Here is a 27886-nt window from a genome sequence, read left to right as displayed (position 1 = left end):
CATTTTGGGGGCTTTTGAGGGGCTGGGTTTTGGCTTGAGGTCGTGGCGCTGGCCGCGGACACCGGGCGCCTGCTCCCCGTGCGGCGGGGAGGACGCTCAGGACAACGAGGGGGAACCGCTTGTGGCTCTTCCAAAGCAACCTCAACTCCAGCCAGCCCTCTTGCGTCTTCCCAAAGTACATCTCTGTGTATCCAGCCGAACTCAACCCCGGGATCTTTGCCTGGGAAACTCAAGGTACAACGTCAAAGGAAAGAGAATAAAACAGCATCACCACCGTGCATTAGAAAAGCCATTTAAAGTACCACATGCCGAAGTGACCAAACAGTTTCAAGCTAGCTTCGCTGCAGGCGCCGAGGCACGCCGGGGGCTGCAGTCCCGCTCTGCTTCCCAAGCGGGCGCCTTCGGTCCCGGGAGCTGGCTCAGCCAGGACGGTCCCAGCCGCGGTGCTGCCTCTTCCCTCCTGGAAAAGGCCCAGCTCCACCAGACGGGGGCTTGGGCTCCAAACGCTGCCTCTCAGCCGGCGGCTCTCCAAGGAAGAAACAGAAGCAGAAGAAAACCCCCGGCGGGACACATGGACTCACGCGGACAGTCAGGAGGCCCCTTCCGCAGCAACACTCCCTCTGCAGCCATCTCCAGCCCTCCATGGCCAGAAGGGACCAGGCAAGGTCAGGGGTGGCTTTTGGGGCTGTTTGCACTGTCCAGCTCGGGGGCAAACTCCATCATCACCCTCCGAGCCAGTGGGTTTGTGGTCTTGAGCAGTTCGGCAGCAGATGGCCGGGTGCCGGGGCTGGTTTTGCTGCTCTTCTTCTGGAGCAGGGCTTTAAAGTCTTCATTCCTGCTGGACGACTTCCCGGTGCTGCCCGCTGCTGCTGGGGACTCGCCGGTGGGGGAGCCCGAAGTCTTTACAGGCGAGTGGGAGTTGGGCCGGCTGCCAAAGCTGTCACCAGGCTCCTTCCGCCCCAAGACCTTCCTCTTCGACCTGGGCACCAAAGAGACGTGCGGTGGGAGCAGCCCCAGGCAGGAGCTGCTGCCGTTCTGCACGGGGCGAGGTCCTACAGCAAGGGGCACAGCGCCTGCCTGGCTGCGGCTGTGCCTGCTCCGCGTGCGGCAGGTGATGGACCTAGCTGGTGGCAAACGCTCTCCTGGCAGCCGGGTCCCACCTGCCCCAAGGCTGACGGAGCAGTGGCCCCCCCCCCCCCCCCCACGCTGCTGACCCAGCAACAGCCGGGTTGTCCCCAGGACCGAGCATCAGCCCCGGTGCGGGAAATTTAAGGTGTTGAGGTGAGGAGGACGCTGCGCCCAGCGCTGTGGCCGTGGCAGGACGCAGGAGGTGCGGGGTCTGTGCCCACGCAGCAGCCCTACCTGTGGATCACGGTGAAGAGATCCTCTGTGGTGCGGGATGTCACGAACACATCGTCATCCTCCTCCACGATGGAGTCAGCCGTCTTGTCACTGGCAAAGCTCTTCTCCTCCACGCTGGCCTCTGCTGAGCTGCCTGTGGATGAGGAGAAGGCAGCCGTGAACCGCCCTGTGCTGGCACGGGGTGATCCCCCCGTCCCCGGGATGAAACCCACCAGAGGAGTGCGGAGACCCTCACCTTGCTCTGAGGCAGGGTCGCCAGCCTGTGCTGTGTCCAGGGCCTTTGGGGACGGCGGGTCCTCGGCGTCGGGGTTGCAGCAGGTGGGGTCAGCGTCCAGCGTGATGATGGGGCTGGGGGTGGGCACTTGGTCCCCCAGGCCAGCTCCCAGCAGTGCTGGGGCCGGGCTGAGTGGCAGGTAGAGCACGCTGGGTTTTTTGGGCACCGGCGGGGGCACCTTGGCCTTCCTCCGCTCCCTCTCGCCAGCACTGCTCTGCTCCAGCCGTGGCTCGTCCTCCAGGCTGCCCTGTGAGAGCCGCTGGGGTCTTGCTGGGGCCAGGGGTGTGGGGGGCTCCCCCGGACCCCGCCTCAGCTCTCCTTTCCGCAGCACCAGGAAGCCATCCTGCGGCAGCCCCTTCTCCTTGCTGGCGGTGCCTGGCGGGGACGTGGGGGACAGGGGACCCTCCTCCCGCAGAGCTGGGGGCTTGGGCAGGATGCTTGGCGGCCGCTTGGCCAGCGGTGGCTTCTCTGCCACGGGAGGCTTCACCTTCCTCTCCGGCCCCAGGCAGGGACCGCGCGCTGGCTCGTCGGCGTGCTCTGGGCCATCGGCGTTGTCCTCCGGCTCCGAGCGGCTGACGGAGCGGAGGCGGACAGAGCGCAGGTCGGACTGTGTCACCACTGGCATGATGGGTGCGATGGGGCTGCTCTTCTGGGCCAGCTTGGTGCCGAAAGTGGAGTCGGAGTGGTGCCGGCTCACCTTTGTCTTCCCCTTCAGGGAGATTTTCAGCCCCAGGAGGTCAAGGTGGGCGGGTGGCGTGAGCGGCAGGTCAAAGGACAGCCTGGACTTGGGGCTCCTCTCCATGGGGGATGTGGGGGGCAGCGAGGATTTCCTCTCGGGGACCAGTGGCCTCACCCGCACCTGGTGCGGAGAGTGCCCGAGGACAGCTGAGGTGGTGACGGTGGGGGTCGCAGTCTCCGACTGGCTGGAGTACCCGCTGGACGGGGACATCAGCCCTGTGGGCCTGCTGGGGGAGGAGGCCTTGGGGTCTGCCTCGGCAGAGAGCTGGGAGGGTGTGGTGGCCCTGGAGACGGAGGGGGACGCGAGGGACTCAGAGCTGCCCCGTGCCTTGCTGCACTCAATGGCCGTGGTCCCTGTGGCCGTGCTCGAGCTGGAGAGGGACTGGTAGGGATCGCCGGCCTTCCAGTCCGTGAGATGCCACTGGTGGGGCGCAGCCGTGCCGTCGGGCTCCCTCCCCACGCTGCCCTGGGGGTCGGCGTGCACCAGCCGGTGGCCTGGCGGCTCCTGCGGGAGGCACAGGCTCTTGGGTCGCTGGTCCTTGGGCAGCGCCCAGCCGGGTGCCGTGGTGGCGTCCTGCCCCTCTTTAATCAGAGAGACGCTGCGCGTGGGCGGTGAGGGTTTCTTCTTCGCCTTCTTGAGGGAGATGCTCTTGGAGCGTCGCCGCCGCTGGCCCTCCTGCTCGGGCCCCAGGGAGACGTTGTCGGTGCTGGTGCTGCCCTCGGAACTGGCGCTGGGATAGCCCAGGGCGTAGTTGGCGCTGCCCCGTCGGGTCTCGGCGTACGCGATGTCCACGGAGCAGAGGGAGCCTGAGTCGGTGGGCACTGACAGCGACCGCTCACGGAACCGGCACCCTGGCCGCTCCACCTCCAGCCGCGCCGGCTCCGCCGCCGGCTCCGGCTCCTCTTGGCTTCTCGGCAAGAAGTTCACCTTGGCTTCTTGGCCCTCGCACCTCTGGCCACCTTCGGAGGAGCGGGGGGACTCGGGCACTGTGCTGGAGAAGGAGCCAGGCCCGTTGCTGCCCATGTGCTCCTCCGTGGCGATGAAGAAGGAGGCGGTGGCGGCGGGCGAGCCCGGGCTGGGCGATGGGCTGGAGACACCTGTCGAGGCGCAGATGGGCCCCTTGCCCTGGCTGGCGGCGGGGCTGGGGGGGCTCGTGTAGCCCCGGGCGCTCCAGGGCAGGGGGAAGGGGGTGCCCTGTGGCCCGTTGCACGTGCCGGCGCAGGGAGTGGCCGGGCTGTCCATGGCAGCGAGTGGCTGGCAGCAGCGGGCCCCAAGGTCGCTGAAGGTCTTCCTCAGCGGGGCAGAGAGGGGCGGGCGGGGGCTGGTCTCCTGGGGCGCCTTCTCCCCACTCGCGGCCTCGGGCACGAAGCTGCAGGAGAGGGACTCGGCGATGGGTGCTCGCGTGTTGAACGTGGGGCCGTTGGCGCCGCCTGCGAGGAGAGACACAGCCCGGTGAGCATCGTCCTGCTTCGCTCTCTGACGGCGGGTCGCTGGCACGGTCCTGCCCCACATGTCGTGGGGTCAGGACTGGTCCCACCCTGCGGATGATCTGTGGGGCAGCATCTCTACCCAGGCATGAAACACACCCAGGAAACACTGGTCCGTGGCCGCTCCGGGAGCGCTGCAGGCGCCCTCAGCCACTCGAGTGCCCTCGGCACGCCAGCACGGGCCGGCTCGCCAGCCCCAGCAAAGACCCAGACAGGTTGTGTGCCTCAAACCCCACGCACCCTGCGTGCGAGGTCTGCTCACAGCCGGGGAGGGTGGGCACGGGGCAGGAGCTGCCGGAGCTGAGGCTGGGCTGGGCGACTCCTGTCAGTAGGAGAAGTTTTGGTGACCTTCCCGCCTTGTAAACGTGCAGGACCCCAAGGAAGAGGCTGTCCCCAGTGCTATGCCAGCCCCAGCGCCAGCCTGGCGTCACCAGCACCTCGGTGCCCAGGAGGGAGCAGAGCCGGTGCGGTGGCCTTTCCTCCCCAAGGCCGGAGCGTCCCGGGGAGCCTGTCTGTGCCCGGGCTGGCTGCCAGCCCCCGGAGCGGCTCTGCCCACCCTCGGGGCAGCTCTGGCAAGTGCCAGCCCTGCCCAGGTGCTGCCGGGGCACGAAAGCGGCTGCGCGGTTCTTGCCGTCACCTTGGTCTCGCGGGGACAGGTTAGGGAATCCAATAATGGTCCGTCTACGCCGCAGGGTGGACTTGGGGTTCATCGCGGTCTCTGTGTTAAACAGGGAGTGACGAGCACTCGCGTGCCTAGCAAAGTGCTGCCCTGTAGCCAAAACAAACAGGCTGTACGCGGCGGTGCCAGGAGGGGCTGCCGGGGCGAGGGCTTGGACCCCCCTATTGCCGTGTGTCCCCCGTGGTCCCCTGGCCTGGGATGGCGATGGCAGGCAGGAGCGTGGGATGGCAGGGGTGAGCCATGCAGGGTGAGCCGCGCGGGAGACGGAGGCACGGCAGGCGCTGCCGGAGGGTGGGAAAATGGAGATGCTGCCAGGTGGAGGTGGGATGCACAGAGAGCTGCGGAGACCGGCCCCGCTCCATGTGACAGGCTCTGGTCTGCGCTGGTGATGCCAGCCCCACACTGCTGGGCTGTGTCATTAATGGGGCCACAGTGGGGACATGGACATGAGGAACAGCAGGGCGGGCAGAAGGACCAGAGTGGTCCTGGAACGTCTCTCCATCGCGGAGGGAAAGGGTGGAAAGACATCCTTGGCCTTCAGGAGGTGCACCCTGCCCAGCCCTGGGCCCAAGCTCCCACCTGGGGGCAGAGCATGGCACGTGTCTGCAAGGTCTGGGCAGGACCCTGCGGCTGGGAGTGGCAGCGCCGTGAGGGTGGATGGATGGACGGATGGACAGACAGACAGGTGAGACAGGCTGGCCGCATGGAGCACGGCGAGCACCAAGGCGACAACAGAACCGGCTGGCTCGGAGGCGTGGCACAAACAAGAGACCGGACGGTGGCGTGGCCAGTGGATCAGACGCACAAAGTTGTGGATGGCAGGAGAGATGGCTGGGAATGACAGATGCCAGCATGGCCCTGCTGTCCCCTGCTCTGCCCCTGGTGCCCACCTGGCCCGCAGGGACACAGGCTCGCAGCACCAGCCCCCCTCCCAGCGCCGTGCACCCTGCGGTGGCACGGAGACGCTGCCCTACCCGAGACATTGATGGGGACGATGTTGGTTTGGATGGAGCAGGACTGGTGCCACTGCTTCTCCTCCACGGTGGGCAGGGGGAAGGCCCTGGTCCAGGCTGGCTGCTTGTCCGGGCTGGTGGGGAGGCTCAGGGAGGCGTCGGGTTGCTGTGTACCGAGCGCGGTTGTGCCACTGGTCTCCTCTTCGGTTGCTTGCCGGCTTGAGGGCTGTGGGGGGAAAGGCACGTGACCACCAAAGGGACAAGGGTGGGACACAAACGGCCCCTCCTTGGCCCTGCTGCCTGACCGGCCACACCACCCCCTCTCCTGTGGGGGCTGTGTCGCCCTGCCCCACGCCCTGCCCCACGCCCTGGCACTCACCATAAGCACGAACTCGAGGCGCTTGGCAGGCGGGGGTCGGGGTGACGGCTCGGAGGGGGTGTCGGGGGGCAGGTGACCGGCGGCGCGGAAGGTCTGCCCGGTGACCCTGCTCTCGGCGTACTGCTCCTCATACTCCTCTGCAACAGAAACGGCGCCTGGGACCCCGCTCCAGCCGCTGGCTGGGGCTGAACGCTTTGCTCCCCGGGCGGGAGGAACGCGAAGGGATGTGTGCCTGTCCCCCGCTGTCTGTCCCTGGGCTGCCTTCCCGTCCCCGCCCAGCACGGACAGAAGGTGGGGAAGGCAGACCCCAGGGAGGAAGGCCAGGGCTGGGGGGCAGCCGAGGCAGCGCTGGGACCCCGGCAGCCCGCCCCGCTCCTCTCAGGGGGCTGCCTGGGAACGTGCTGGGTGCAGAGCCCCGCTGGGGACAGCCAGGAGGGAACTCAGTGTCTCCCCATCCTGTAATTGTTGAGCTAATTAATGCTAGTCGTTATGGCCTGGCGGAAACCAGGTCTGCTCAGGCTGACTTGATGAGATTACAAGCCGGGGGAAGGCTGGGCGGCTGCGGCCGCGTGATGGCTTGGTTAAGAAATTGGAAGGAAACAAAATCAACATCCAGGCTGATCCGGTTAGACAGATCGGCGGCCAGCTCTCCGAGGCCCTCGGGGGCAGAACCGTGCTGCAGAGGGTCTGGCGGGTGCCCTGGCACCAGTCTGGGCCGCAGTCGCTTTGCCGCTCGCAGCAGTGATGCGGGAGCAGAGACCAGAGAGGGGCTGCTGGAGGCTGGGACGCCGGGCACCCAACCTGTTCAGCCTGGCGAGGCGCGAGGAGCGGCCCGGACGCAGGCGCAGGGGAAACAACGTCGCTGTCTGCGTGGGGGCTGCGTGCCCAGGGCGGCACCTGTCCCTGCCACCCTCGCCCAGCCCACCGCCAGCCCCTCTCGCCCTGCTACCTTGCAGCAAGCTCTGGAGGTTGAGCTGGGCCTCCTGGTGCAGCTGCTCCATGCCCGGCGGGCGCCCGGCGGCCAGGAAGACGTTCACCGGCTGCTGCCATGACAGCTTGGCGTGGGCGGCTTTCTTGCTCTCGAGGTCCAGGTTAGAGGTGGCTGCAAGCAGGAGGGAGCGGAGTGAGAGGGAGGCGGATGGGCACCTTCCCTGTGGTGCTGCCATGGCCGACGCCGCGCCGGCACAGCGCGCTTGTCCCGTCCCAGGTCCCTCCAGGAACGTGGGGACTGGGATGTGGCTGTGTCCCAGTCCGACACAGCAACACAGGCAGTCTGCTGCCGAGTGGGACCAGACCCCATCCCCGCCACTGCTGTGCCGGGGGCTGGACGCTGTCCCCGCAGGCTGCCAGAATAAGCCAGGAAGGGAGCGGGGTGAGATTGGGGAAGGAAGCAAGGCCTGTTGCCGCGGGTGACTGCCCGGCTGCTCCTGGGCGCAGGAAACGCTGCACACTCCGGTGAAGCAACCTCCTGGCTGCAGAGAAGTTGCAACCGAAAAGGAGGGAGCGAAGGGCCATGCCCGTCCCCAGCGTGACTCGCGTTTTGCCAGGAAGAGCAGCAGTGGGGTGCCAGGGGCTGAGGGCTTTCTGGTGGCGCTGGCGGAGCAGGCACGCCCTGCCAGTGTGCCCGGCCCTGTCCCCATCGGTCGAGGCACTCCTATTACCAGCATGACAAACACTTCCCCTCCGCAGCCGCAGCGCGCGGGGCCACGGGGCGCCTGTCCCCAGCGAGCACGGCACTGCCCCGGCTGCCAAAACGCAGCCGCCTCTCGCCGCAGCACCCTGCTTTGCGCCACAGCCCAGCGCAGGCAGCGACAGCAATCCTGCTCGCCTCAAAGAAGGCTCAAGGCCCCAAAACGGGGTCGGGCTCCCCAGCACACCCTGCACGAGCCATCCATGTCCCCTTTCCCCGCGCCGTTGGGGCAGCCGTGCCCCGGCTCACGTGGCACAGCACCCCTGCACTGTCCTGCCCGGTGCCACCCTGCCCGCCCTTCCCCCTGCTCCGGCGGATGGAGCGGCACAGCCTGTACGACGCCCAGCACCCAAAGCAAGGTGCCACGTCCCTAGCCTAGTTACTTTTATAATTTGTGTTACCATAACGACGTGCCTTAACACCAGCCTTTTTTTCCCTTTTTTTTTTCCCCTCCTTTAAATAATTTGACTCGTTTCCATACCAACCAAGAGGTGTCCGGGCGCGCGCGTGTGTGAACCACGCGCAGGCTTCGCCCAGCTGCAGAGCCCCGTCCTGGAGGCCAGCGCCGCGCAGCCGGGATGGGGTTTCCCTGCACGCAGCCCCTTTTCTCACACAGGGACGCGCCTTTTCCTCCTCTCGCCTCCCAGTTTGGCGCTTGCCAGCTGGCCAAGCCCGGAGGGGCCCGGGGTCTGGGCAGAAGTGACGGCAGAAGGAGCCCCGTGCCCTGGCCCCCTGCCCCGTGCACCCAGTTGCACCCCGGGGATGGGAGCCGGTAGGGTGGCAGGGTCGGGGCACGTCCCTGAAAACCCAACGTGCAGGGCTGCAGGGAGACGGGGGGACCAGCGACCACACGCTCACCTCTGCAGACCCCAACCTGCTCTCTTTGGCGAAGTGAGGGCTCCGCTGCTGCCCCCTCCATTTCTGAGCGCGCCTCAAGGGTGGACCCTGCACCCCAGCTCACCGTACCTCTGCCTGGCTCGCACGGACCCGGCCTTCGGCCTCGCCGGGTGCCAATGCACCTCACCTTCTCCCACACGTCCCGTGGCGGCCAGCTCCTCATGCCCCGCAGCAGCTATGCGTTGTCCCCCCACGACTCAGGGACACCCCAAAGCGCAGCGCCCCGCCACCCTCCCCGAGCCGCAGCTGGGGTGCTCACCTCCGCAGCCTGGGCCCTGTGCCGGGGCACCCCGGCACCCACCCCACGGGCTCCAACCACGTGGGCAAACCGCAGCTCCAAAGCGGGGCCGCCCCGGGGCGAAGCGGAAGCGTGGCTGTGATGGCGGGGAGCGGGGCCCAGCACCCTGCCCTGCCCACGCTGGCGGCAGGCAGGGAGGGGAGGGTGGCACGGCCGCCGTGCTGGGCACAGGACAGGGCAGCGCGGGACGGTCGGGGGTCCCTGCCCTGCGGGGCTCTCCACCCTCTGCGGACACGCGCTCACTGGGGAAGGCGAGCGAGCCAGCGCTATCCTGTGCTGCGCAGGCAGTGGCGCGGGCATTGCCGAGGAGTGGGCATCGCCGAGGCGCTGGCAGGGCTGGTTTCAAGTCCCAGCAGAAGCGGCAGCCGAGGGGGAGAAGGGCTGAGGACGGGTGGACGAGCCAGCATCCCTCCAGCAGCCCAGGCGCCCCGAACGCGCACCGAGGGGCTGCACCCTGCTTGCACCCCCCTAGTGCAGGAGCGAGCGTAACGCCCTGGTGTTTCGGCTTCTGCTCCTCGGCAGCAGTCACTCAGAGGGCTTTTTTGGGCACAGCGCTGGCAGCCGCTCACAGCCTGGCATCACGCGGCGGCTCCGTGATGCGGTGTGAGGAGCCAGCAGCCCGGCCCGTGGTGGGGGCTGATAAGGCGGCACTGCTGCCAGCGCGCGCAAGGGCCGAGCGGTATTCGGAAGTGGCCCGGTGCGGGCTTGGTGCAAGCGCAGGTTTGGGATGTCTGTGCAAGCTGCGGCTGCCACCTGCATCCGCAGGGCTTGGGACGCCCCAAGCGAGTGGGAGCGCCCGGCGGGAGCACGCAGCCGCTGATGGGAACGGTGCGGCCAGAGCAGAGCCAGCTGCCCTTGGCGGTAACCCTCCTGCCTCGCTTATCAGGGACAGGCTCCAAATACGGAACGCCTCAAGGGGCCCCAGCCCGCGGCAAATGCCGGCAGGAGGCGAAGGGTGTCCCGGGAAAACAGAGCGGGAGGGCTGGCTCCATCCCACGCACCCCCAGTGCCCAACCTGAACCTGGCCAGCCTCGCTGCTACGGGGAAACTGAGGCACAGCCGGCGAGGTGGGGCTCACCCCACACACAGCTGGGCCCAGCTCCCTGCCCGCGTCAGTCCCTGCTCCCTGCCCCGGCGCTCGAGGAGAGGGGCAGGCGGCGGCCCCGGCTCTGCCCGCAGACAGGCGTGGGCACGGGCAGGGGTGCTCACGGCAGGCAGCCGAACGCCAGGCCTGCCGCAGGCTGCTCCCCGCGTGTCCCCGCGGCTCCCGGGGGGGCTGTCCCCTCTCGGGGCTGCAGGCTGGCAGCAACACGCTCTGCCCCTCGCCCTGGGGCTGGAAGCAGGGGCAGCACCCAGCTGGGACGGTCCCCGCCGGCTGCCCCGGGCAGGGGTGCAAGCCAGCACCATCAGCCACAGCGGGTGCTGCTGCCGCTGTGACAGCTCACAGAGTCTCACGGAGCGTGAGCGAGCGCTCAGGCTTGGGACGCCGCGGCCACCGTGGGAGGCTAGGGACGCTGCCTGACGCCAAGGGGAGCCGAGCTCCACTCTCTCCTGGGGCAAGAGTGTCCCTGCAGGACCCCCAGCCGCAGAGCACAGAACACACGCCCTCCGCGAGCATCTCTGCGAGTCACCCCCGCCCCGCACCCCTCTTTACCTATTGCCCAGGCATCCCGAATCCACAGGGAGAGATTCGACAGAGCCATCGCGAATTGGTTCGATTCGGGCCGAAGCTCCTGTGAGATGCCGCCTCTTGCTCGAGCTCCCCGCTAAACTTTTCCTTCTCAAGCTCGCTCCAAGCTCGCGGGAAGCACCAGCAATGCCGCCGGTGCGGCTCGGCTCCTCGCTGCCGATGCAGAGGTACCAGAGCAGTGATGTAACGGCGGCAGCAGGCGATGCACCATTAGCAGAGCAGCCATGGCAACCGGTATCGGCACAGCGGCAAGCCAGCCGCCACCGCCAGCCCTAGCACACCGGAGGACGAGGACTGCGAACCTGGAGGCTGAGATCAATCCCGACAGCGACCCAAACCCGACCGGCAGGAGCCGATGCGCCGCAGTGCCGGCAACATATGCCGCCGGCTTCGAGCAAGCGCCCCGGCCCGCTGCCGGCACCGCGACTGCTCGCTCCTGGCACGTGCGGCGTGATGACATTCCCTGTGGTACGGAGCCAAAGCGCACGCTGCTCTGCGACGAGCGGAGAGGAAGAGAAAAGAGCAAACAGCGGGAGCTGGCAGCGGCCGCAGCAAATGCCTCCTGTCCCAAGCTCACCCCCCGCAGAACTCAGACCCGCTGGTCCAGCTGCCCCGCCGGGACGCGGAGCCGCATCCGCGCGTGCGGCAGCTCTGGGGCCGGATGCCCACCCGGGTCCGAACGACGTCCCGAAACGACACCCCGCTGAACAGCCACAGGCCCGGTGCCATGAGGGAGCGTCGCTGGCTGGGCAGATCTGCCCAGCGTGCCGCAAGCACTCGCCACTCGCAGGCTGGAGCGTGCCCGAGGTGACCCTCTGTCGGGATGGCCGACATACTGTGCCCTGTCCAAATCTGGACCCTCCCTGGGACATCTTCCCTCCGTCACGCGTCCTGCGGGCCCTCAGCGAGGCAGGGCCATCCTTCCAGCCGTCTGACCTGCTGGGAGTTGAGGCTGGAGGGGCTGCGAGCTTTTTGGGGGGTGCCCATGCCAGGACTCTGGTGTCGCCCTGCCCTGTGCCCGCAGGACCGCGGGGCGTTGAGGAATAACACCACCCTGCTGCACGGATCCGCGGGAGGCTCTCGCCTCCTCTCACTCTCCCCATTTAACACGCAATCGGTTGATTTTCGTACTGACAGGAAATAATGCCACCACGGAAGCTGCTGGCAGGGGTGGTGGATCTGGCAGCTGTGAGGGTCAGTCAGCTTGTGGGGAGACGGCTGGATTACGAGGTTTCTACAGAACATGTTTGACAGAGAGGTTTCTATCAAAAGCAGCAGCAGCAAAAAGTCAATAACGTCACTGTCCATCAGTAGGGCTCAGAGCTAACAGTGTGCTCCGGCACTCTGCCTGGCTCTGCAATGAGATCCGGTAAATCAGACAGAGCCCTCTTTCTGGCGCCAGCCACAGTCCCCACGAGCTGCGGCACCGCTGGCTTGGCGACCGCCATCGAGCCCAGCAGGTGTGACGGCTGGGCGGCGGGCGGGGGCCACCGGTGAAAAGCCACACCAGGTATGTTTGGCTGCAGCAACGCGAGCTGGGACCCCATCAGGGAGTTTTGGCAGGCAGGGAGATGCACGTGCTGCGGGGAGGACTTGGCCGGCAAGCCCGGCACAAGAGGAGCCCGGCGTGCCATCCGCCCGTGCTGCGGGGACAGGAACCACCCGCGGCCGCGCTCGCAGCGGGGCTTAGCCTGGTACCGCAGCCGGCCAAGGTGAACTCATGCCATTCCATGCCAAGGGGCCGAGGACGGAGCGGCAGCCCCAGTACCGGCGGGGGCTGCTCTGGGCTTGGCCACGCGTGGTCTCACCACCCCGCCTTTGCCATCCCGCAGCCCAGCAGGACCCAGGTCCCTGCACCAAGCCGCCAGCCACGGCGGCAGGATCAGACCACTCGCAGCCGCTCTCCCAGCGCTGCCGCAGCTCCCTAGCAGTCTGGCTTCCTCGCTGTATCGCAACCCTCGCTCTCACGTGCTTCCCAGCCAAAAAAACAGGCGCGAGCCTTTCCCAGGAGCCTGAGGAGTCCCGGCACAGCAACCTGCCAGCCCCAGCCCCGGCCTGTCCTGAGCACCCCGGCACAGCATTGCCGCACACCGCGGCCAAGGGCACCCCCAGGCACGGGGCGGCCAAGGGCACTGCCTGCTAAGTTCCCCCGGCGATGTCCCCAGCCTGGCCGGGACGGTTCGATGGCACGCGGGTGCCCGGGGCAGCGCTCGCAGCTCTCCCCGGCGCGTGGGCTGCCTGTGCCAGAGAGGCTGCAGCCCCTTGCCGGGCAGGGGTGCTTCCAGGAAAGCGCCATTTCCCCCGTGCCTGGCTGGTTTTACACTCTGCGGAGCTGGGACAATGCGAGGAAGTCGCCTGAGAGGGGAACGCGGCCAGGCCCCGGGACAAAGGGGCCCGCGACGTGAAATCAGCCACAGCAGGAGCAGCGAGGGCAGCGAGAGCAGCGAGGGCCCCAGCTGAGGCCGACGCGGGCTGACCCGCGCTCCTGTGGTCCCCACTCCTGCCGTCACCAGCGAGCGAGAGCTGCCAGGAGGGTACAGCACCACGGGGCCGGGCAGGATCCGTCCCAGCAGGGCTCAGCCCCCTCTGAGAAGTGGTCGGTGGGACGCAGGGGTGGGGAGGTCTCTGTGCTTCTCTTGCTTTGTCAGAGAACAAGGACAGCCCAGCAGGCTGGGGAACAGCAGCGCGGATTTAAAAGGAAAGGGGACACACCGCAGTCGAGACCGCGCTGGGAAAGGCGGGACGAGACCCTCGCTGCCGGGCAGCACCGACCCCACAGCTATGGCACGGCCTCCGGAGACGAGAGCCCGGTCACGCCAGCCCGGGGTCTCGCCCTGCGGAGCGAGGGCACCTGCAAACCCCACCACCCTGGCTGCCCGTTCCTGCCGCGCTACCAGCCTTACCTCCCCGGTGCCAGGGTGCCAGGAGCCACTCTGCCTTGGCCATGGCTGTGGTGCGGGCGCGAGGGTGCTCGCTCCTGCAGCCCGCGAGCCTTTCCTCACAAACAGGCCGAGAGGAGCGAGCTTCCTCCGCCTCCCCAGCCCGGGGGGAGAGGAAGCGACCAGGAACTGGCTGTTTGAGTCAGCGCCGCAGCCCATTGTCCGGGCTCTGGCCCCCTTCCTTCCCCGCCGCTGGCCCGGGGAGGGACAGCCGAGGGGCCGGGGCTCGCACAGCCCAGCCCCTGCCCGCGGCGGTTCGCCCGGGGTGCAAAGGCGAGGGGTCGGGGCAGAGGGGCTCACCCCTCTCCGTACATCCCTACCACAGTGCCCGGAGAGGGGACGGGGTCCTGGGGGCCACGGCAAGGTCGGGCTGGGCTCCCCCCAGCTGACCAGAGTCACGGAGCTGAAACATCCCCCAGCCACATCCAGAGCAGTGACCTGCACCATCCGAAAGCCCCGGGAGAATTGGAGGGACACCAGCGCGGGCCGGCTCGTCCCCCAGCAGAGCATGGCTGTTCCTGCACGTCGCAGCTGGAGCAGCCGTCAGCATCCTCACCTGGAAATCAGCGCCCCACAGCCTGCCGCTGCCTCCGGCTGGGCTGAGCTGCCGTTTCCCCCCGACCTCCCAACACCTACTAGCTAAAAAAAGTGGGGGGCCTTTCCGAATTCACCTGACTTTGCCCTGCGAGCTGCAAGAGCCCCCAGAGCTTCCTCTCGCTTTGGCTCCTTCCAAAAGCCGCGAGCAAAGGCTCCTCGGGGACCACTTTCCTGCACCCCAGGGCTTTGTAAAGCTGCGGCTGCTTTTCCCGGAGGACAGAGCTGGGAGCCAGGACCACGGCAGAGACGGGAACGCAGCCTCGAGCCCTGGCTGGCTTCGGGAATTGGCTTTGGGGCTGCCGGGGCAGCGCGGGCAGCGTACACCTTGCCAGGGGCTGGCACCATCCCCCCCGCGCCAGGCGCCCCGCGACGCCGCAGACCCAGCGATGGGACAGGCAAAGGACGGCAGATACCAGCGGAGCTCATTCCCCCTGGCAACCCAGGCGGCACTCGCACGTGGCTGTGACAGGCGGGGGGACAGGAGGTCCGTCCCAACGGCTGGTGCTTCTCCTGGGACCCTGTCCCGCGGTTATCGTGCCAGCCGAGGACAGACGCCAGACTCCCAGCCCCACCAGACCTCGGGGCACAGAGACCTGTGAACTCATCGCATCGTGCGTCCCCAGCACCGCGGGTCCCTGTCCTCCTCTCCCAGCCAGCGCTCATCCCACCCTGCCAGCGACCCAGACCCACCGCAGCGCTGCTTCTTATCAACCTTCAGCTCGCTCCCCTCGGCAGATAAGCTCCAGCCTGGAGCCGCCGCCGCCTCTCCGCGGGAAGCCTGCATGCAGTTGCTCAGGAATGCCCAAGCCACTGAGGGCCCAGCAGCCCCAGGCTGAAACGGCCTGGGAGCACCCAAGTGCTTGCCCCACCTTCACGCCCAAGATGAGTTTTGAGCTGTCCAGCGCCAAATCCCGTTTCTCCCTGATCCCAGCAGCCAGGCACGGCTCTGCCATCACTCTGGGGGAGGCCAGACACCGGGAGGAAGATCTGCTGGAGATCTCCGGGCTGGCGGGGAGACGCGCCCTGCGCCCAAGGACAGAGATGAACCAGCGCTGGCGCGAAGGCTGGCCTCACGTCCCGCCCTGGGCCCTTCCCGGCAGCGCCGGGAAGGCGACTGCAGCTCCTAAGAATCCCTTTGATGATGAAGAAGTGCGATTAGCTCCGTCCCACCCCGAGCTGCACTGGACAGTTGCTAGGGTGGGAGAGGCAGGCAGGGAGCAGACCAGCACCCCGTGGCCCACACTGAGACCAGCAGTCCGGCCGCTGCCCACCTCCTGTGCCCCATGAGACGGGCACCGAGAGCGATGGGCTGGGTACCAAAATGCACTGCGTCCTCCATCCTGCAGGACCCACCAGATGTGCGTCCCTCCTGATCCCCCATGTAACCAGCAGCTCTTTTGCCCCGTTCCAGTCCTTCGCAACAATCGCTATGACGGCGCCTTCAAAATTAGACAGAGACAGGCTGTACTTCCACCCCTTCTGCCCGCTAATTATTAAGCTGTGACAGTCACTTGGGCTGTGACAATCACTCCCCATTTTCTTGCAGTTTCTAAGCGATTTTCCTGAGGTGTCTCGCAGGGCTGGCAGATCCCTGCGGCTGCCTGCAGTGCTGTGTCCCAGCTCTCCAGCCAGTGGCCCAGCAAAGGGCAGCGGGCGCGGGAGCCGGGGACGCGCTGCGCTCCAGGACACGGGGAAACAGACCTCAGCCGGGCCCCTGCGCCAGGAGCCGTGGTGGACCCCCAGCCTCCCGGGGCTTCTGGCACTTCCAGGAGCTGGGCTGGGTCGGGAAGGGGAGCTGGAGCCCAGAGTGCCTGGAAAGGGCTGCGGAACCGCCTGGGCCAGCCGGGGCAGTGACCGGACAGGCCCTGCTTGTTCAAACCAGCTTTTTAGAGGGCACCTGCGCTCGGCTGCCTGCTCCCCATTCAAGGGGACCTCTCCACTTGCCCTGCTCCCCAAAAACGCTCCCTGCAGATTTGCAAGGCTTTCTGCCTCCTTTGGAGAATTTGCGGTACCAGCTCCCCCAGAGACACCCACTGCCTTTGCGATCAGTGCGAGGAGGGGGCTGGGGATGCGGGGGGCTACGCAGGCACGGGCTCCCTCCAGGGCCAGCGGGCGCAGGGCCTCTCCGCACCCCGGGCTGGCTCCCCGCTGCCTGGGGACGGTTCCCCATCTTTGCAGCTGGCTCCCCACAGCCCAGGGCTGGCTCCCCGCTGCCCAAGCCTGGTTGCCCGCTGCCGGGGGCTGGCTCCCCACGGCTGGGGGTGGCTCCCCGCTGCCCGGGGCTGGCTCCCCGCTGCCCGTGGTGCGGGCCAGCACCTGTTCCGCGTGCCCCAGGACCGTGTGGGGCCCCGCCGCCAGCCCCAGCCCTCCCCGTCCCCGCCAGCGAGGCCAGCCCTCAGCCGGAGGTGACCTCTCCCCGCGTCCTCCAAGCGACCCGCAGGGGCCGGCGAGCCCGGGGGAGGGGGGATCGAGGCCGAGCCGCCCCCTCCCGTGCCGCCGCCGCAGCCGGCTCCGTCCCGGCCGGGGGCCGGGGTCCGGCGGGGGCCGCGGGGCCGGTCCCGCCCCGTCCCCCCCCGTACCTGTTGCTGAGCGCATCCTGCCCCGCCGCTGGCTGCGCGGCGCCTTCCGCTGCGCGTTGCCCATCCTCCGCCGCGGCTCGCCCGGCCCCGCCGCTCACGGCCCCGCCGCCCCCGGGCCGCTCCCCGCCGGCTCCCGGCCTCCCCCGCCGCCGGGCCCGCCGGGGAGGAGCCGCCTGGCCGGGCCGGGCCGGGCCCCGCCGGGCCGCATCGCATCGCCCCGCTCCGCGCCGGGCCCCCCCGCCCCGCTCCGCCGCATCGGCCCGACCGCCCCCTCGGAGCCCGCCCGCCGCCGCGCCGGGGCCGCCGAGCCGGGCGGGCGCCCAATGGCGGCTGCTGCGGGGGGCGGGCGGGGGCCGCGGGGCCGGGCGGGAGGGCTGGGGGCGGCGGGGGCTGGGGGGGTGGGGGTCCTGCGGCTGTGGAGCCCACCACGGGGTGATGGGGCTGGGCGGGGGTCCTGGGGCTGGGCAGCCCCCCGGGTGATGGGGCTGGGGGGGTGTGGGGTGCCTGGGGCTGGGGAGCCCACCACAGGGTGATGGGGCTGGGTGGGGGTCCTGGGGAGCCCACCGGGGGGTGATGGGGCTGGGGATGAGTGGGGGGTCCTGGGGCTGGAGAGCCCCCCGGGTGATGGGGCTGGGGGTGCGTGGGGGGCAGCAGGCCCAAGGCTGGCCCCGCAGGGCGGGAGGCTGCGCAGGGGACGGATGGAGGCAGGAGGGCAGGGAGCACGGCGGCTCCGAGCACAGCCTGAGCCAGTGCTGGAGCAGTGGGAGACGGGAGGGCGCAGGGTGGGCTCCTGGGGCTGGCACCCCGCGGGGAAGCCTGTGTGACAGCCACAGGACACCTGCGGGTGACGGGGGTCTCAGGCAGGAGAAATGAGGGGGGGTCTCCGGCTGCCATCCCTGGCACTGAGCATCCCGGGCAGCGCCACGGCTGCATAAGGCTGGGCTGCGCTCGAGGACCCCCACCCCGAGAGGGCTGCACGCGTGGAGCAACTATTGCCCCCAGCCCAAACCTCACCACATCCCTCTGACGGGGAAAAAAACACTCCCAAGTTGGTGGGAACTTGCTCAGAGCCCCCTGGCTTCCTTTGCACGGGGCGAGGGCTCGGCCCAGCCCCTCCGTCCCAGGCCGGAGCATCCCTTACGCGGCAAAGCTCACATCCGCGCAGCAACAGAAAGGACCAGAAAGCGCTGGGAGGTTGTTATGGAAACAGCCACAAATTGGATCAGTACTTGGCGCACGGAGCCGTTTGTGTGACTGATGTGGGAGCAGGTGGGTGTGACAGCCGCAGCGGTGCGGGGGCCCCGCGGCGGCACCCCCAGCCCTGCACCGTGCCCCTGCGCTGGGGCAGGGCTGCGGCAGCGCCTCAGCTCACGGGGACAGCCCGCTGCGGGGCTGCGGGCAGCGCAGGCGTCCTCCCACCTCGCCCTGGCCTCCGCGTGCTCTCCGGGAAGATGAAGAACAGAGAGGAGCCGGGGTGGTTTGCAGAAATCCCGCAGAGAAAATGCGGGATCCCATTCCCCCAAGCCCCCGGCCAAGCCAGGGCACGTGGTGCCGAGCCAGGCTGCAGCAGCACGGCTGCAAACAGCCCCACTGAGGGGTGCGGGGCCCACGATGTGACCGCACAGCTGCCCTTCCGCGCCCCGTCCCGGGGAGCCGAGCAAGCCGCTCGTCCCTCCGAGCTCCTCGTCAGCTCCGGCGGTGAAGCCCCAGATCCCGTGCCCTCCTCCGAGCCCCTGCGCTTTCCCACCTGCGTGCTTCTTGCAGAGCTCCCCGCACGCTGCGACGCAGCTCCCGGACGGCCCTGCCCACCCCACCTGCAGCACAGGGGCACCGAGGGCGGGAGGGCGCAAGCGGCCGAAAAGCTCCGTCTGGCCCTGAGTGTGGGGAGCAGCTCGGCTCTCCGCTTCTAAAGCAGCCCCTCTCTTGGCAGAGAAAGCAGCTTCTTTGAAGCAGCCATAAACACTCGCTAAGTGGACGAGCTGATGATTTTCTGGCCCAGAGACGACGTTAAAAAATAAAAACCAGCAAGGCAGATGAGCTCATTGGAGAACAACGGCTCAGGGCCAGGCCAAGGCTGGGGGAGCGGGGCCAGGGCTGCGGAGAGCGGGCAGCGCCGCGCGTCGCGCCCAGGGCTGCGTCGGACCCGGGGGGGGGTCCCACGTCCCAGCGGAGCGGGTGCTGGCGGGGTCCTGGCTGAGCTGGAAGGCAGGGACCCCGCGCCTGACAGCCCCCCGCTCGCCCCTGGAAGGTGACCTGCCGCCTTCCTGCACGCCCGCTGCCTGCCAGGCCTGGGAATCCGCCCGCAGCGACTGAAGAGCTGGGCTGAAACTGCCGTGCCACCTCGTGTCCCCTCCGGGTTCTGCATTCCTGGGATTCCTCCCGCGCAGCAACACATTTCCTCGCTCCTGTGCAGCCCGTGACACAGCCATCAGCCCTTCGCCGGGCTCAGGACCGCCGCTCTGCCCCTCCCCGCAAACACAGGGAAAACACAGGCAGGGCTCGGTGCCGGGGTCCTCTGATGGCCACCGTGCCACCAGCACGGGACAAGCTGTCAGGCTGGGGGGACACAGGGACCCCGGCCCCGATCACCCCAACAACCTGCACCCCCAGTCACCCAGAGCTTCCTCTGGCTCAGGAAAACTGAACGTACCCCAAAACCGCTGCACGACAGGACCAGTGCAGACCCGGACTGGTCGCGACCCCCACGTGCCGCGATGCCACCACTAGTTTGTGACATTTATGAGCCCATGACAGGGGACAAGGGGTGCAAGGCGCGGCACTGGCATCTCCCCCCGCACAGCCACCGGCTCCCCCAGCCCCTCTGCCCGCAGCGGCGCAGGGGCACGGTGGGCACCTTCCACCGGACGGCATCCCTGCAGATGCTCACTGCCCCAGCCCGAGCTGGCGGGGAGGAAGAGGAGGAACACATCCAGCCCCGGGGAGCGGGGGGCACCGCATCCCCCCATGGGGCTCTGCCTGCTGTCGCCACGGGCGCGTCCCGGCGCTGCGAGCCCTCGCGTGCCCCATCCCGCCATCCCATCGCGCAGGGCACATGGGCAGGAGCCCGAAGGAGCCAAGCAGGCGGCTCTGCCAGCCCCGGCCGTGCTTGCCAGCCCTGGGGCTGCCCGCTGCCAGCACCCACCTTTGGAGACGGCCGCCCATCCCGTGCCGCGCACCCACCGTGCTCCCTGCCCTCGTCCTGCGGTGCTGCCAGCCCCCTCCCCGGAGCAGGGAGGAGGACAAAACTTCTACGTACCCAGCTCTGCCTCCTCCTCTTCCTCCCTTTGGAACGACCACGGCCACGGGGGACGAAAGCTGCCCCATGCCCCACCGGCTGCTGTGAACCCCCGTGGCCGCTCATGGGGTGAGCCGGGGGCTACCCCGGCCGGGAGCAGGGGAACAGCCCCGGCGCCAACTCCGCCGCTCGCTCCGCTAACTCGATCCAGGTTTGCTGGGAGAAAGGCTGGATGGAAACGCTTCTCCCACCCCAGCCCAGGCCCTTCTTAAAGATATAGCTACACGTTCCCGCGGCGGGTGCCGGAGCCATGGAGACGGAGCGGGGCTGGAGTGTCCTGCCAGCCTGCCCCGCACGGCACGGCGGCCAGCTGGCATCCCTCCGGCAGCTCCCGGGAGCCACAACCAGGAGCGACATTGCTGGGACCCCTGGAGAGGAGATGCCACCCCACCGCCCACGCTGCCGGGCTGTGCCGTGGCAGCGCCAGCCTCCCCTCTCCTGTAACGAAGCTGGGCGAAGGGCTTGGCTCCGGACCCCAGCCTGGCGTGGCTCGAGCAGCCGCCCCTGCCTTCTCTGGGGAGGGGACGGCCCCACAGCCGCAGCGAGAGCACCGGGCTCAGCTCCTGGGTCTGCCCGGGGGCTTCCCCGGGGCTGGAGGAGTCCCAGAGAGGAGCAGGACAACGCGTGGGGCAGGCATCCTGCCCTCTGCCCTCACCGCCTGCCACGCCTGTGCTGCCAGCGAGCAGAAACCGGGGGCCAGCAGGCAGCTTTTGCCAAGCCCAATCCCCCCAGCCCTTTGCCCGACTTCCACCAGCCGAGCCCCCTGTGCCAGGAGCCCCCGGGCTTTCCACGCAAGCCTGAAACGAGCCATCCCCATGCAGCGTAGGCACCTGCCGCCTGTCCCAGGCTCAGCCGCACCCGGAAAAGAGGGATTGCGCATCCACAGGGCTGCCCGGCCACGCAGAGCCAGCGTGGGCTGCAGCAGGAAAGGCGCCGGTGCCGGCGGCGACCCTCCAACAGCTCTCGTCCCGAGGCGCCCGCCACCCATTCAGGTGTGTGTTAGCCTCACTTCACGCTGCTACTGCCCGTGCCGCGCGCTGCAGCAGAAAATCCCTGTCAGCCTTTCTCTGCCACTTCAGGAAACGATCTGGCAGCTTCTGCTGTCTGCCAGCTCCAGCAAACAACTGGGCGTGCGGCCCTGTGGCTCAGGCAGTGATTTGGGCACGTTCGGAAAGGCCGTGCACGCCCACGGCGCGGTGTGCGAGCAGATCTGCTGTGTCCGAGACGCTGCCTTGTGAGACAGCGGAGGGCGAGGGCGCAGCCGAAACGCGTCCTGTGCATGGATGAGCCGCCCCGGTGCGGGCGACGCTGGCGTGCACAGAGCACAAGCTGCCACGCGCCCAGAACCGCCCGCGCGCGGGTCACGTATGCGGTACGGGATGGATCTGCCGGTGCAGGCAGGTCTGGGGGATTTTAAGGGGCAGACGCAGCTCCTTCCACCGCCATGCGTGTTTCCCTACAGCCAGCCGTCACCTCTCACCCCAGGGCTGGGGGCAGAGCCTGCCAAGCAGCTCCCCGCACGAACACGCACTATCACCCCCTTCCCATCAGCAGCACCCCGGCTGCTCAGAGACCCTCCCTCTGCGCCGGCTCGCCCGCGTGCCCGCCCGTCACCAGGGCCTTCCGCCTCGTCCAGCCGCTGCCCAAACCTGCCCGCAGCTGGCGGGTTCCTCTCCCGGCGCGGGCTGCAAGGGGATGAGCTGGAGCATCTCAGCGTGCCGGCAGCCCTTCGCCAAAGCCATCAGCCCCGGTGCCTGCTGGGAGCAGCCTGAGGAAACCCAAAGATGGCCCCACAGCCCCCTGAGGCTGGACGCGGCCCGTGGCCATCGGGGAGGCAGCCACCCAGGCCCCCGCCTTGGCCGGGCTCCCGGCGCAGGCAGGAAGGGAGCTTGTCCCACACAGGCAGCCCCTCGCAGGTGGCCGGCAGCCCACGCACCGCCTGACAGCCGGGACCACCCGGGAGCCTGCCGGCTGCCGGCCAGAACCGCGGGGAGGGGAGCAGCCGGGGCTGGGGAGCCTCTCCGTGCAACACGTGAGGGTGCGCCCACAAGCTGGGTCTGCAGAGAGATCTGCTCTCTCGGCTCGGCAGGATGCGGCTGCGCGAGAGCCCCCGGGACGGCGATGGGCAAGCTGGGACGGCGATGGGTGCCCTGCTGCCCCCATCCTCCTCCCCGGCCATGGGGACGCTGAGGGAGCACCCAAGCTCACGCTGGTGCTGCACTGCTCGGTACAGAACGCGGCCGCTGACACGAGGTGCCAGGAAGGGAAGAAAATTGCCACCAACAGCCACTGCCTGGTTAGCTGGGGGAATGCGCTTGCTCCCCAGGCGGCTGCTTCGATCTGCCGTCATTAGATCAACTCCAGGGGCTAACGACCCGCTCCTGCTCTCCGTACTGACCGCCGGGCTCAGCCTGCCTGCCACCGGACATCTCCTGGGGCTGTGACGGGCTGCCAGCCATCGCAGCGTGTCAGGCTGGCATCGCTGTGGGGCTCAGAGCCCGGCGGAAGGGGGTCCGTCACCCCGGCGTGCCGGCGGGTACTCACCCAGAGCCACGCACACACCGCTGCCCAAAGCGCCAGCCTGCTCCCCTGCCAGCGGCATCCCGGTGCGGGCGGCTGTCCTCGCTGCCAGGCACGAGCGCAGGAGGAGGGTGGCAGAGCCCACTGGCACGAGCGAGAAGAAGAGCCGATTCTCTCCGCCAGCATACGCAGCCCGTTCAGTGCCGCGCCAGCTCTTGCTCAATCCAGGCTTTGTGCTGCCAGCAAACGGCCCCCGTGCGCGCGCAGCGGCCAGCGTGCTGCCCAGTCCCTGCCAGCAGCTGTGCGGTGCTGGGCACGGTGCTGGGCACCAGGTACTCAGGGAGCACAGACCAATTTGGGGCTGGATACGAGTCCCCAAGGGACCGATGGGTCCCCAAGCAGCAGCAGAGGTCCCTGGTGTGTCCCCGTGTCCCCCCATGGCATCAGGAGTGGGTGCCCAGCGCGCACAGGGCTGGCCTTTGAGAGCCCCAGAAGGCATTTGGGCTGCACTGAGCGGGGCCAGGCACAGCCACAGCCCCCCGCGGTGGCAGCCAGGCCACAGGACGTGCCTTGGGGTGACGCACGGGGCACCGGGCGGCACAGGAGGTCACCTGCGTTCCAAAACACAGCCCCTCCAGCTATCGGCGCTTGACAAAGCAACCGGCCGAAGGAGAGAGTGGGAGGCCCTTGTGCGAGTCAGAACGCTCCCTTGGGCGCCATCGGAAACCCAGCCTGCAAAACAACCCCCCTGCCGCTCCTCGCTGCCCGGAGAACCCACACACACACCCAGGGAGCAGTCCCGCCCGCGGGCTCACACCTCACCCCCTCTGAGCATCGGGGAGATGTCTGCAGCTGCAGAACCGGCTGCCAGAGCGAGCTCCAACCCCTGCTCCCATGTGGAGCTGGACGCGTCCTTCACACCGCTTTGAGATGACGCGAGCCTCCTTGGAGACACACAGCTGAAGCGGCTCCACGTTCCTGCGCGCCGTAACCGCTGCCATATTCACACCGACGTGATGCTGGAAGCGCTTCCTCAGAGGAACCCCGCTGCTGCTGGTACTCTTCCTGGGCAGCGACCGCAGTGGTGCAGGGAGCTGCCGAAAGGCAGGGACGGTGTCCCCTCCCAACCACCCCGCTGCCTGCGGCATGTGTTTTCAGAGAGTGGCTATCGGCCACCGCTGAGGACGGCTACTGGCCAAAGCGTGTCGGGGTGGGAGCCGTGCGTTACTGGTTTAACCCCCGTTCCACCCAGCCGCTCCCGCAGACGGTTCCTGTTAGCAGGGAGGGTGCGGCCTCCGCTCCCCCTCCCCTGGCAGCCGAACCCGTCCATCCCACCCCAGCCTTGGTCGGCTTCCCGCCTCCCGCCTGCGCCGAGGCGGCCTTTGGCAGAGCTGTGCTCTCCCGTCCGATGCTGAAATCACCGCTGGTTTAGAAAAAGCAGGCGGACAAAATGTCTCGGAGCTCTGGGAGGTTTCTGGGAGCTGCTCCCGGCAGAGGCGGCTGCGGCGGGCTGTGGCCAGGCTGAGCAGGGCTGGCGTCCCCGGGCAGGGACATCCGCTGCAGCCTCCGTCCTGGCAGCGGCTCTGCTGGGGCCGACCGACAGCCCGGCCGCTCCAGCCCAGCGTGACACTCCAGCACCCCTTCTTTCTGCTTATTTAAACCGGTGACAAGATCTGGGGGAAAACACCTGAGCCAGCCCTTGCCCACCCAGCGAGGAGAGAGCTGGGCAGAGGGCGCAGGGGCAGCAGCCCCCGGGGCGGCTGGCGGCTGCCAATCTCGACAGCATGTTTCAAGAGGAAGGCTGGGAGCTCAGGGGACGGCGAACGCTGCGCGTTTCGGCAAGAGCAGTAAACAGCTCGTCCTGCCAGCACGGCCCAGTGCTTTTTCCAGAGATCCGTCCCCACGGCTCTTCAGGGACGGCGGTTTAAACAGCGCTCGGCGCCAGGCCCCCAGCCTCTGCTTTGCTGGGATTTATTTCTAGAGCTCTGGGTCCCCAGGGGAGCGGGCTGAGCCAGCAGCGCTGGCTCGCGTCACCCAGCCGTGAGAGGGAGACAAGGCAGCTCCCGCCGGCTCACAGCCCTCGGACAGATGCACGGACACATCCTGCAGCGCAATGGCGACCGGAGCTCCCAGCCGCGGGGCTTCCCCTGCCAGCCAGGAGACGCACAGCTTTCGGACTCCTTTCACCCGCCTGGGAGGAGCCGGCGCTGGGCACGGGCTCCTGACCCAACTGAGGATGCCCAAACCCGGCAGCGGAAGTGGCGCGAGGACCATCCTTGGGAAGGGCACACCACCTCGCGCCGACCTGAGCTGGCCGGCAAGCTTGGTGGCCCAGGGCTGCACAGCCGCCCCCACGCCAGGCAGCGCGGCTGCGGTTCCCTAGGTGGGGTTCGGCAACGCCCGGCGTGCTCCCACTCCCCACAAAAGCCCCGAGAAGTCTCTGATCCCCACCATACGGTGTCAGCGAGGAGCCAGAGGACGGGATTAACCTGGCCCAGCGGAGATGGCGGCGAGCAGGTGCTGCAGCCGGTGCCGCACGGGGCCGGGCTTGGCTCCGGCTCTGCCCGGGAGGGACGGCAGCCGCTCGCCCGACCGGCTGCGACGCGTTGCCCAGGGCCCCTCGGCTGCACGGAGGCTACGCCGGGGCGCGTTTGGTCCTGGGTGACTTTCCCCCGCATCTCCAAGGCACAAGATGTTGGGGTTTTATGCCAGTTTAAGAGGCGAAGTTATTTTTGCCATTGGATCCTCTTCAAAAAATGGCAACGAGGAGAAAAAAACCACCCAAACCCTGAGTGGGGTGTTGTTAAGCATTTGCAGCTCGGGGGACCCTGCACGGTGCCGCAGCTCGATGCAAAGCGCTCTCGTGCAGCCTCGGGCCATCTCCGCTCTCCCAGCTGCGCTGGGGGCTTGCAAGGAGCTCCTGTCCTCCGGAGACACGAACCGTTCCCCCGCGACAGGCTGATGCTGGAGCTCTTAGAAAAACAAACAGCAATCCAAACAGCGACTGGAATTCTGTTCTTGCCCTAAGTAAAGGGCTCGGTAAAGCCGGAGGCGCGCATCCCGCCGGCTGCAGGACCAGCAGTGGTGGATGGATGAGGAGCAGGCGGGGGGGGGGGGTGTGCGCTCCCCTTGGGGTGTGGGGGGAAATGCAACCCCCCCCCCCCCGAGTCTCTGCGTTGCTGGGGTGAAGGGGAGGTGCGGGGGGCACGGCTCTGTTCACTTCGCACCGCTCCAGCTACTCCCACAAAAGAAAATGAAAGCATTTTTACCACCACGCACCTGCCCCCCCCAGCTAGGCAGCCGGCCCGGACAGCCATCCCTGCACATTCACGGGGCTCCAACGAGGAGATGCCGCGCGGGAGGACTCTCCACCTGCTGCCTTACGCACACCGCCTGCAGCTACCCAGGATGCCACTCCACGAGAAACTCCAGACGCACGGCACTGACGCTGGAAACACAACCCGCGGGCTACAAACCCAACGTGCCCGCAGCAGCGGCTGCCTCCCCGCCCTCCCCGCGCTGCAGCCGTCCCACCCGCAGCCACGGCAGCACGCAAGGCTCCCGCGGCCATGGAGAGCGTTCCCAAACTGCCAGCGAGACGCGGGTGGCGAGGGACCATCTGGTCACCCCCACGGCCAGCTCCTCCTCCAGGAGACACTGTTCCAGCACACAGGGTGATGACGCTACAGGGTTTGGCGCTGCACTGGAGCTGCGTACAGGTCGGCGCAGGCGGCTGTGGTACCTCCCTGTCCCCCCATTTCTCTACCAGCCGACGCACGGGACAGCAGGAGCTGCTTCTTACCCTGATTACCGATTTACTCCATCGGCATTTGTGAGAGCCGTGCAGCTCCGGGGCTGAGGCTGAGCGCTCTGCTTGCTCCAAGCATCCGAGGAGCGGGCGGCGAGGGTCTGGCAGTCATTTCCCACAGCTCCAAACAGATGGAACGGCAAAAGAGCGCTTGCAAGGGGTTTTGCAGAAAGCACGAGAGGCACGCGTTTTGCCAAGGGCCTGAGAAACACGCTGCGCTTCTGGGGAAAACATGCTCGAACAACGCTCCCCCTCCCCGCCCTGCAAGCCTTTTAAAACAAACTTTTATAAACAATTCCAAACCGAGCTTATTTTAAGCTCCTCCGAGCAGGCTGCCCGCTTCTGACCCGGCACGGAAGCCTGTGCCAAACCAAAAGGCTTGAAATGGGAAATGAAAGCAGCCCAGGCAGAAACAAACCCCGCTGGCTGCCAGGAGGGACGGATAGGGCGCCGGCCTCCAACTTGTCATCGTCCCCGGCCACGCAAAACCGGCTGGGAGCACAGCGAGCGACGGCCGCCCCGGGGTGAAGTATGCACGGCCGGACAGCGGCGCGGAGGCGAGGAGCAGCTCTCGACGCCCCGCGGCCCTGCTTTCCCGGGATGAAGTGGCTCCCGGTAACCAGGGCCGCAGCGCGAAATGCGCGCTTGGCCGCCAGCCTGGAAAAGGGGAGAGTGCCCACGGCGTGCGGGAACGGCCTGCGGCCGGGCTGTCCCCGCCTCACCCCGCACGCCGGGGCCTAAAGGGGCCCTCGACGGCAGGGCCCGGCGCGGTCACCCAAGACGCGGGGCTTCCAGCGGGGCCCACGTCGGGGGAACGGCGGCGGAGACCCCCTGGGTGCTGGGGAGGGGGCACCAGAGCCCTGCGGGAGCGGGGCGCGGCCCTGAGGGGTGGCCGGGGGACGCGGGCCGGGCCCTTACCTGGGCGGCCCCGCAGCAGCGCCTGCAGGCGGGCGGCTCGGCGGCGCAGGCGGCCGGCGCGGCGGCCCAAGGCCAGGACGCGACCCTCGATGTCTCCCAGGAGGGCGAGCGAGTGGCTGCAGAGGTCGGCGAGCTGCCGGAGCAGGGCGAGAGCTGCCGGGCTGCAAACGTCCCGCAGCTCGGGCAGCGGCACCGCAGGCCGCCCCGTCCGACACACCGCGCCCCACTTGCACAGCGGCATGGCCGCTTCGGCTGAGTTCGGCTAAGTTTTGCTGGGCTCGGCTCGGTTCAGCTAGGTTCGTCTGAGTTCGGCTGGGTTCGGCTCGGTTCGGCTGGATTCGGCTAAGTGCGGCTCGATCCGGCTGAATTCGGCTCGGTTAGGCTGAGTTCGGCTGGGTTCGGCTGAGTTCGGCTCGGTTCGGCTGAGTTCGGCTCGATCCGGCTGAATTCGGTTAGGTTCGGCTGAATTCGGCTCGATCCGCTGAGTTCGGCTCGATCCGGCTGAATTCGGCTGGACTCGGCTCCGCTCGGCTCGGTTCGGCTGGGTTCGGCCGGGCTCGGCTCCGCCCGGCCCGGCCCCGCTGCCCCTGGCCAGCCCCGCGGCTGCGAGGGCTCCGTGCCGGTCGTTGGGAGGAGAAGGAGGAGGAGGAAGAGGAGGGAGGGGCGGCCCCGTCGGGGATGCTCGGGCCGGCGGCGGGGCCTGGGGCCGCATCCCGGCAGCCGAGGGGGGGGACAGACCGGTCCCGGCAGGACCCCCGGCGCTGCTGGGGCTGGGGGCACGG

At 68.3% G+C, this 27886-nt stretch overlaps 1 protein-coding gene and 1 long non-coding RNA gene across 8 annotated transcripts; one reads left to right on the top strand and one right to left on the bottom strand.

Moving 5' to 3' along the window:
- Positions 1–276: 276 nt before the first annotated feature.
- On the bottom strand, positions 277–27345 carry NHSL2 (NHS like 2). 7 transcript variants are annotated; one of them, XM_086756433.1, is made up of 8 exons: positions 27105–27345; positions 6823–6975; positions 5874–6010; positions 5516–5720; positions 4500–4631; positions 1598–3805; positions 1363–1495; positions 277–979 (listed from the first exon to the last, which is right to left on the bottom strand). In XM_086756433.1, exons 1-8 carry the CDS (start codon positions 27343–27345, stop codon positions 667–669), a joined length of 3522 nt encoding a protein of 1173 aa, XP_086612559.1. In that variant the 3' UTR covers positions 277–666. The 7 variants fall into 7 exon arrangements, with proteins under 7 accessions (XP_086612559.1, XP_086612565.1, XP_086612564.1 ...); XM_086756439.1 differs by lacking the exon at positions 27105–27345 and adding an exon at positions 26181–26202; XM_086756438.1 differs by lacking the exon at positions 27105–27345 and adding an exon at positions 23201–23228.
- LOC147599330 (uncharacterized) lies at positions 17383–18600 on the top strand. Its single transcript, XR_015259704.1, has 2 exons — positions 17383–17832; positions 18494–18600. It is a non-coding gene; the product is annotated as an uncharacterized LOC147599330 (long non-coding RNA).
- Positions 27346–27886: the final 541 nt, after the last annotated feature.

This window comes from Chlamydotis macqueenii, chromosome 11, assembly GCF_036417535.1.
Source record: "Chlamydotis macqueenii isolate bChlMac1 chromosome 11, bChlMac1.mat, whole genome shotgun sequence".
In the NCBI taxonomy this organism is placed as follows: domain Eukaryota; kingdom Metazoa; phylum Chordata; class Aves; order Otidiformes; family Otididae; genus Chlamydotis; species Chlamydotis macqueenii.
This window is presented reverse-complemented; position numbering and strand designations above follow the sequence as displayed.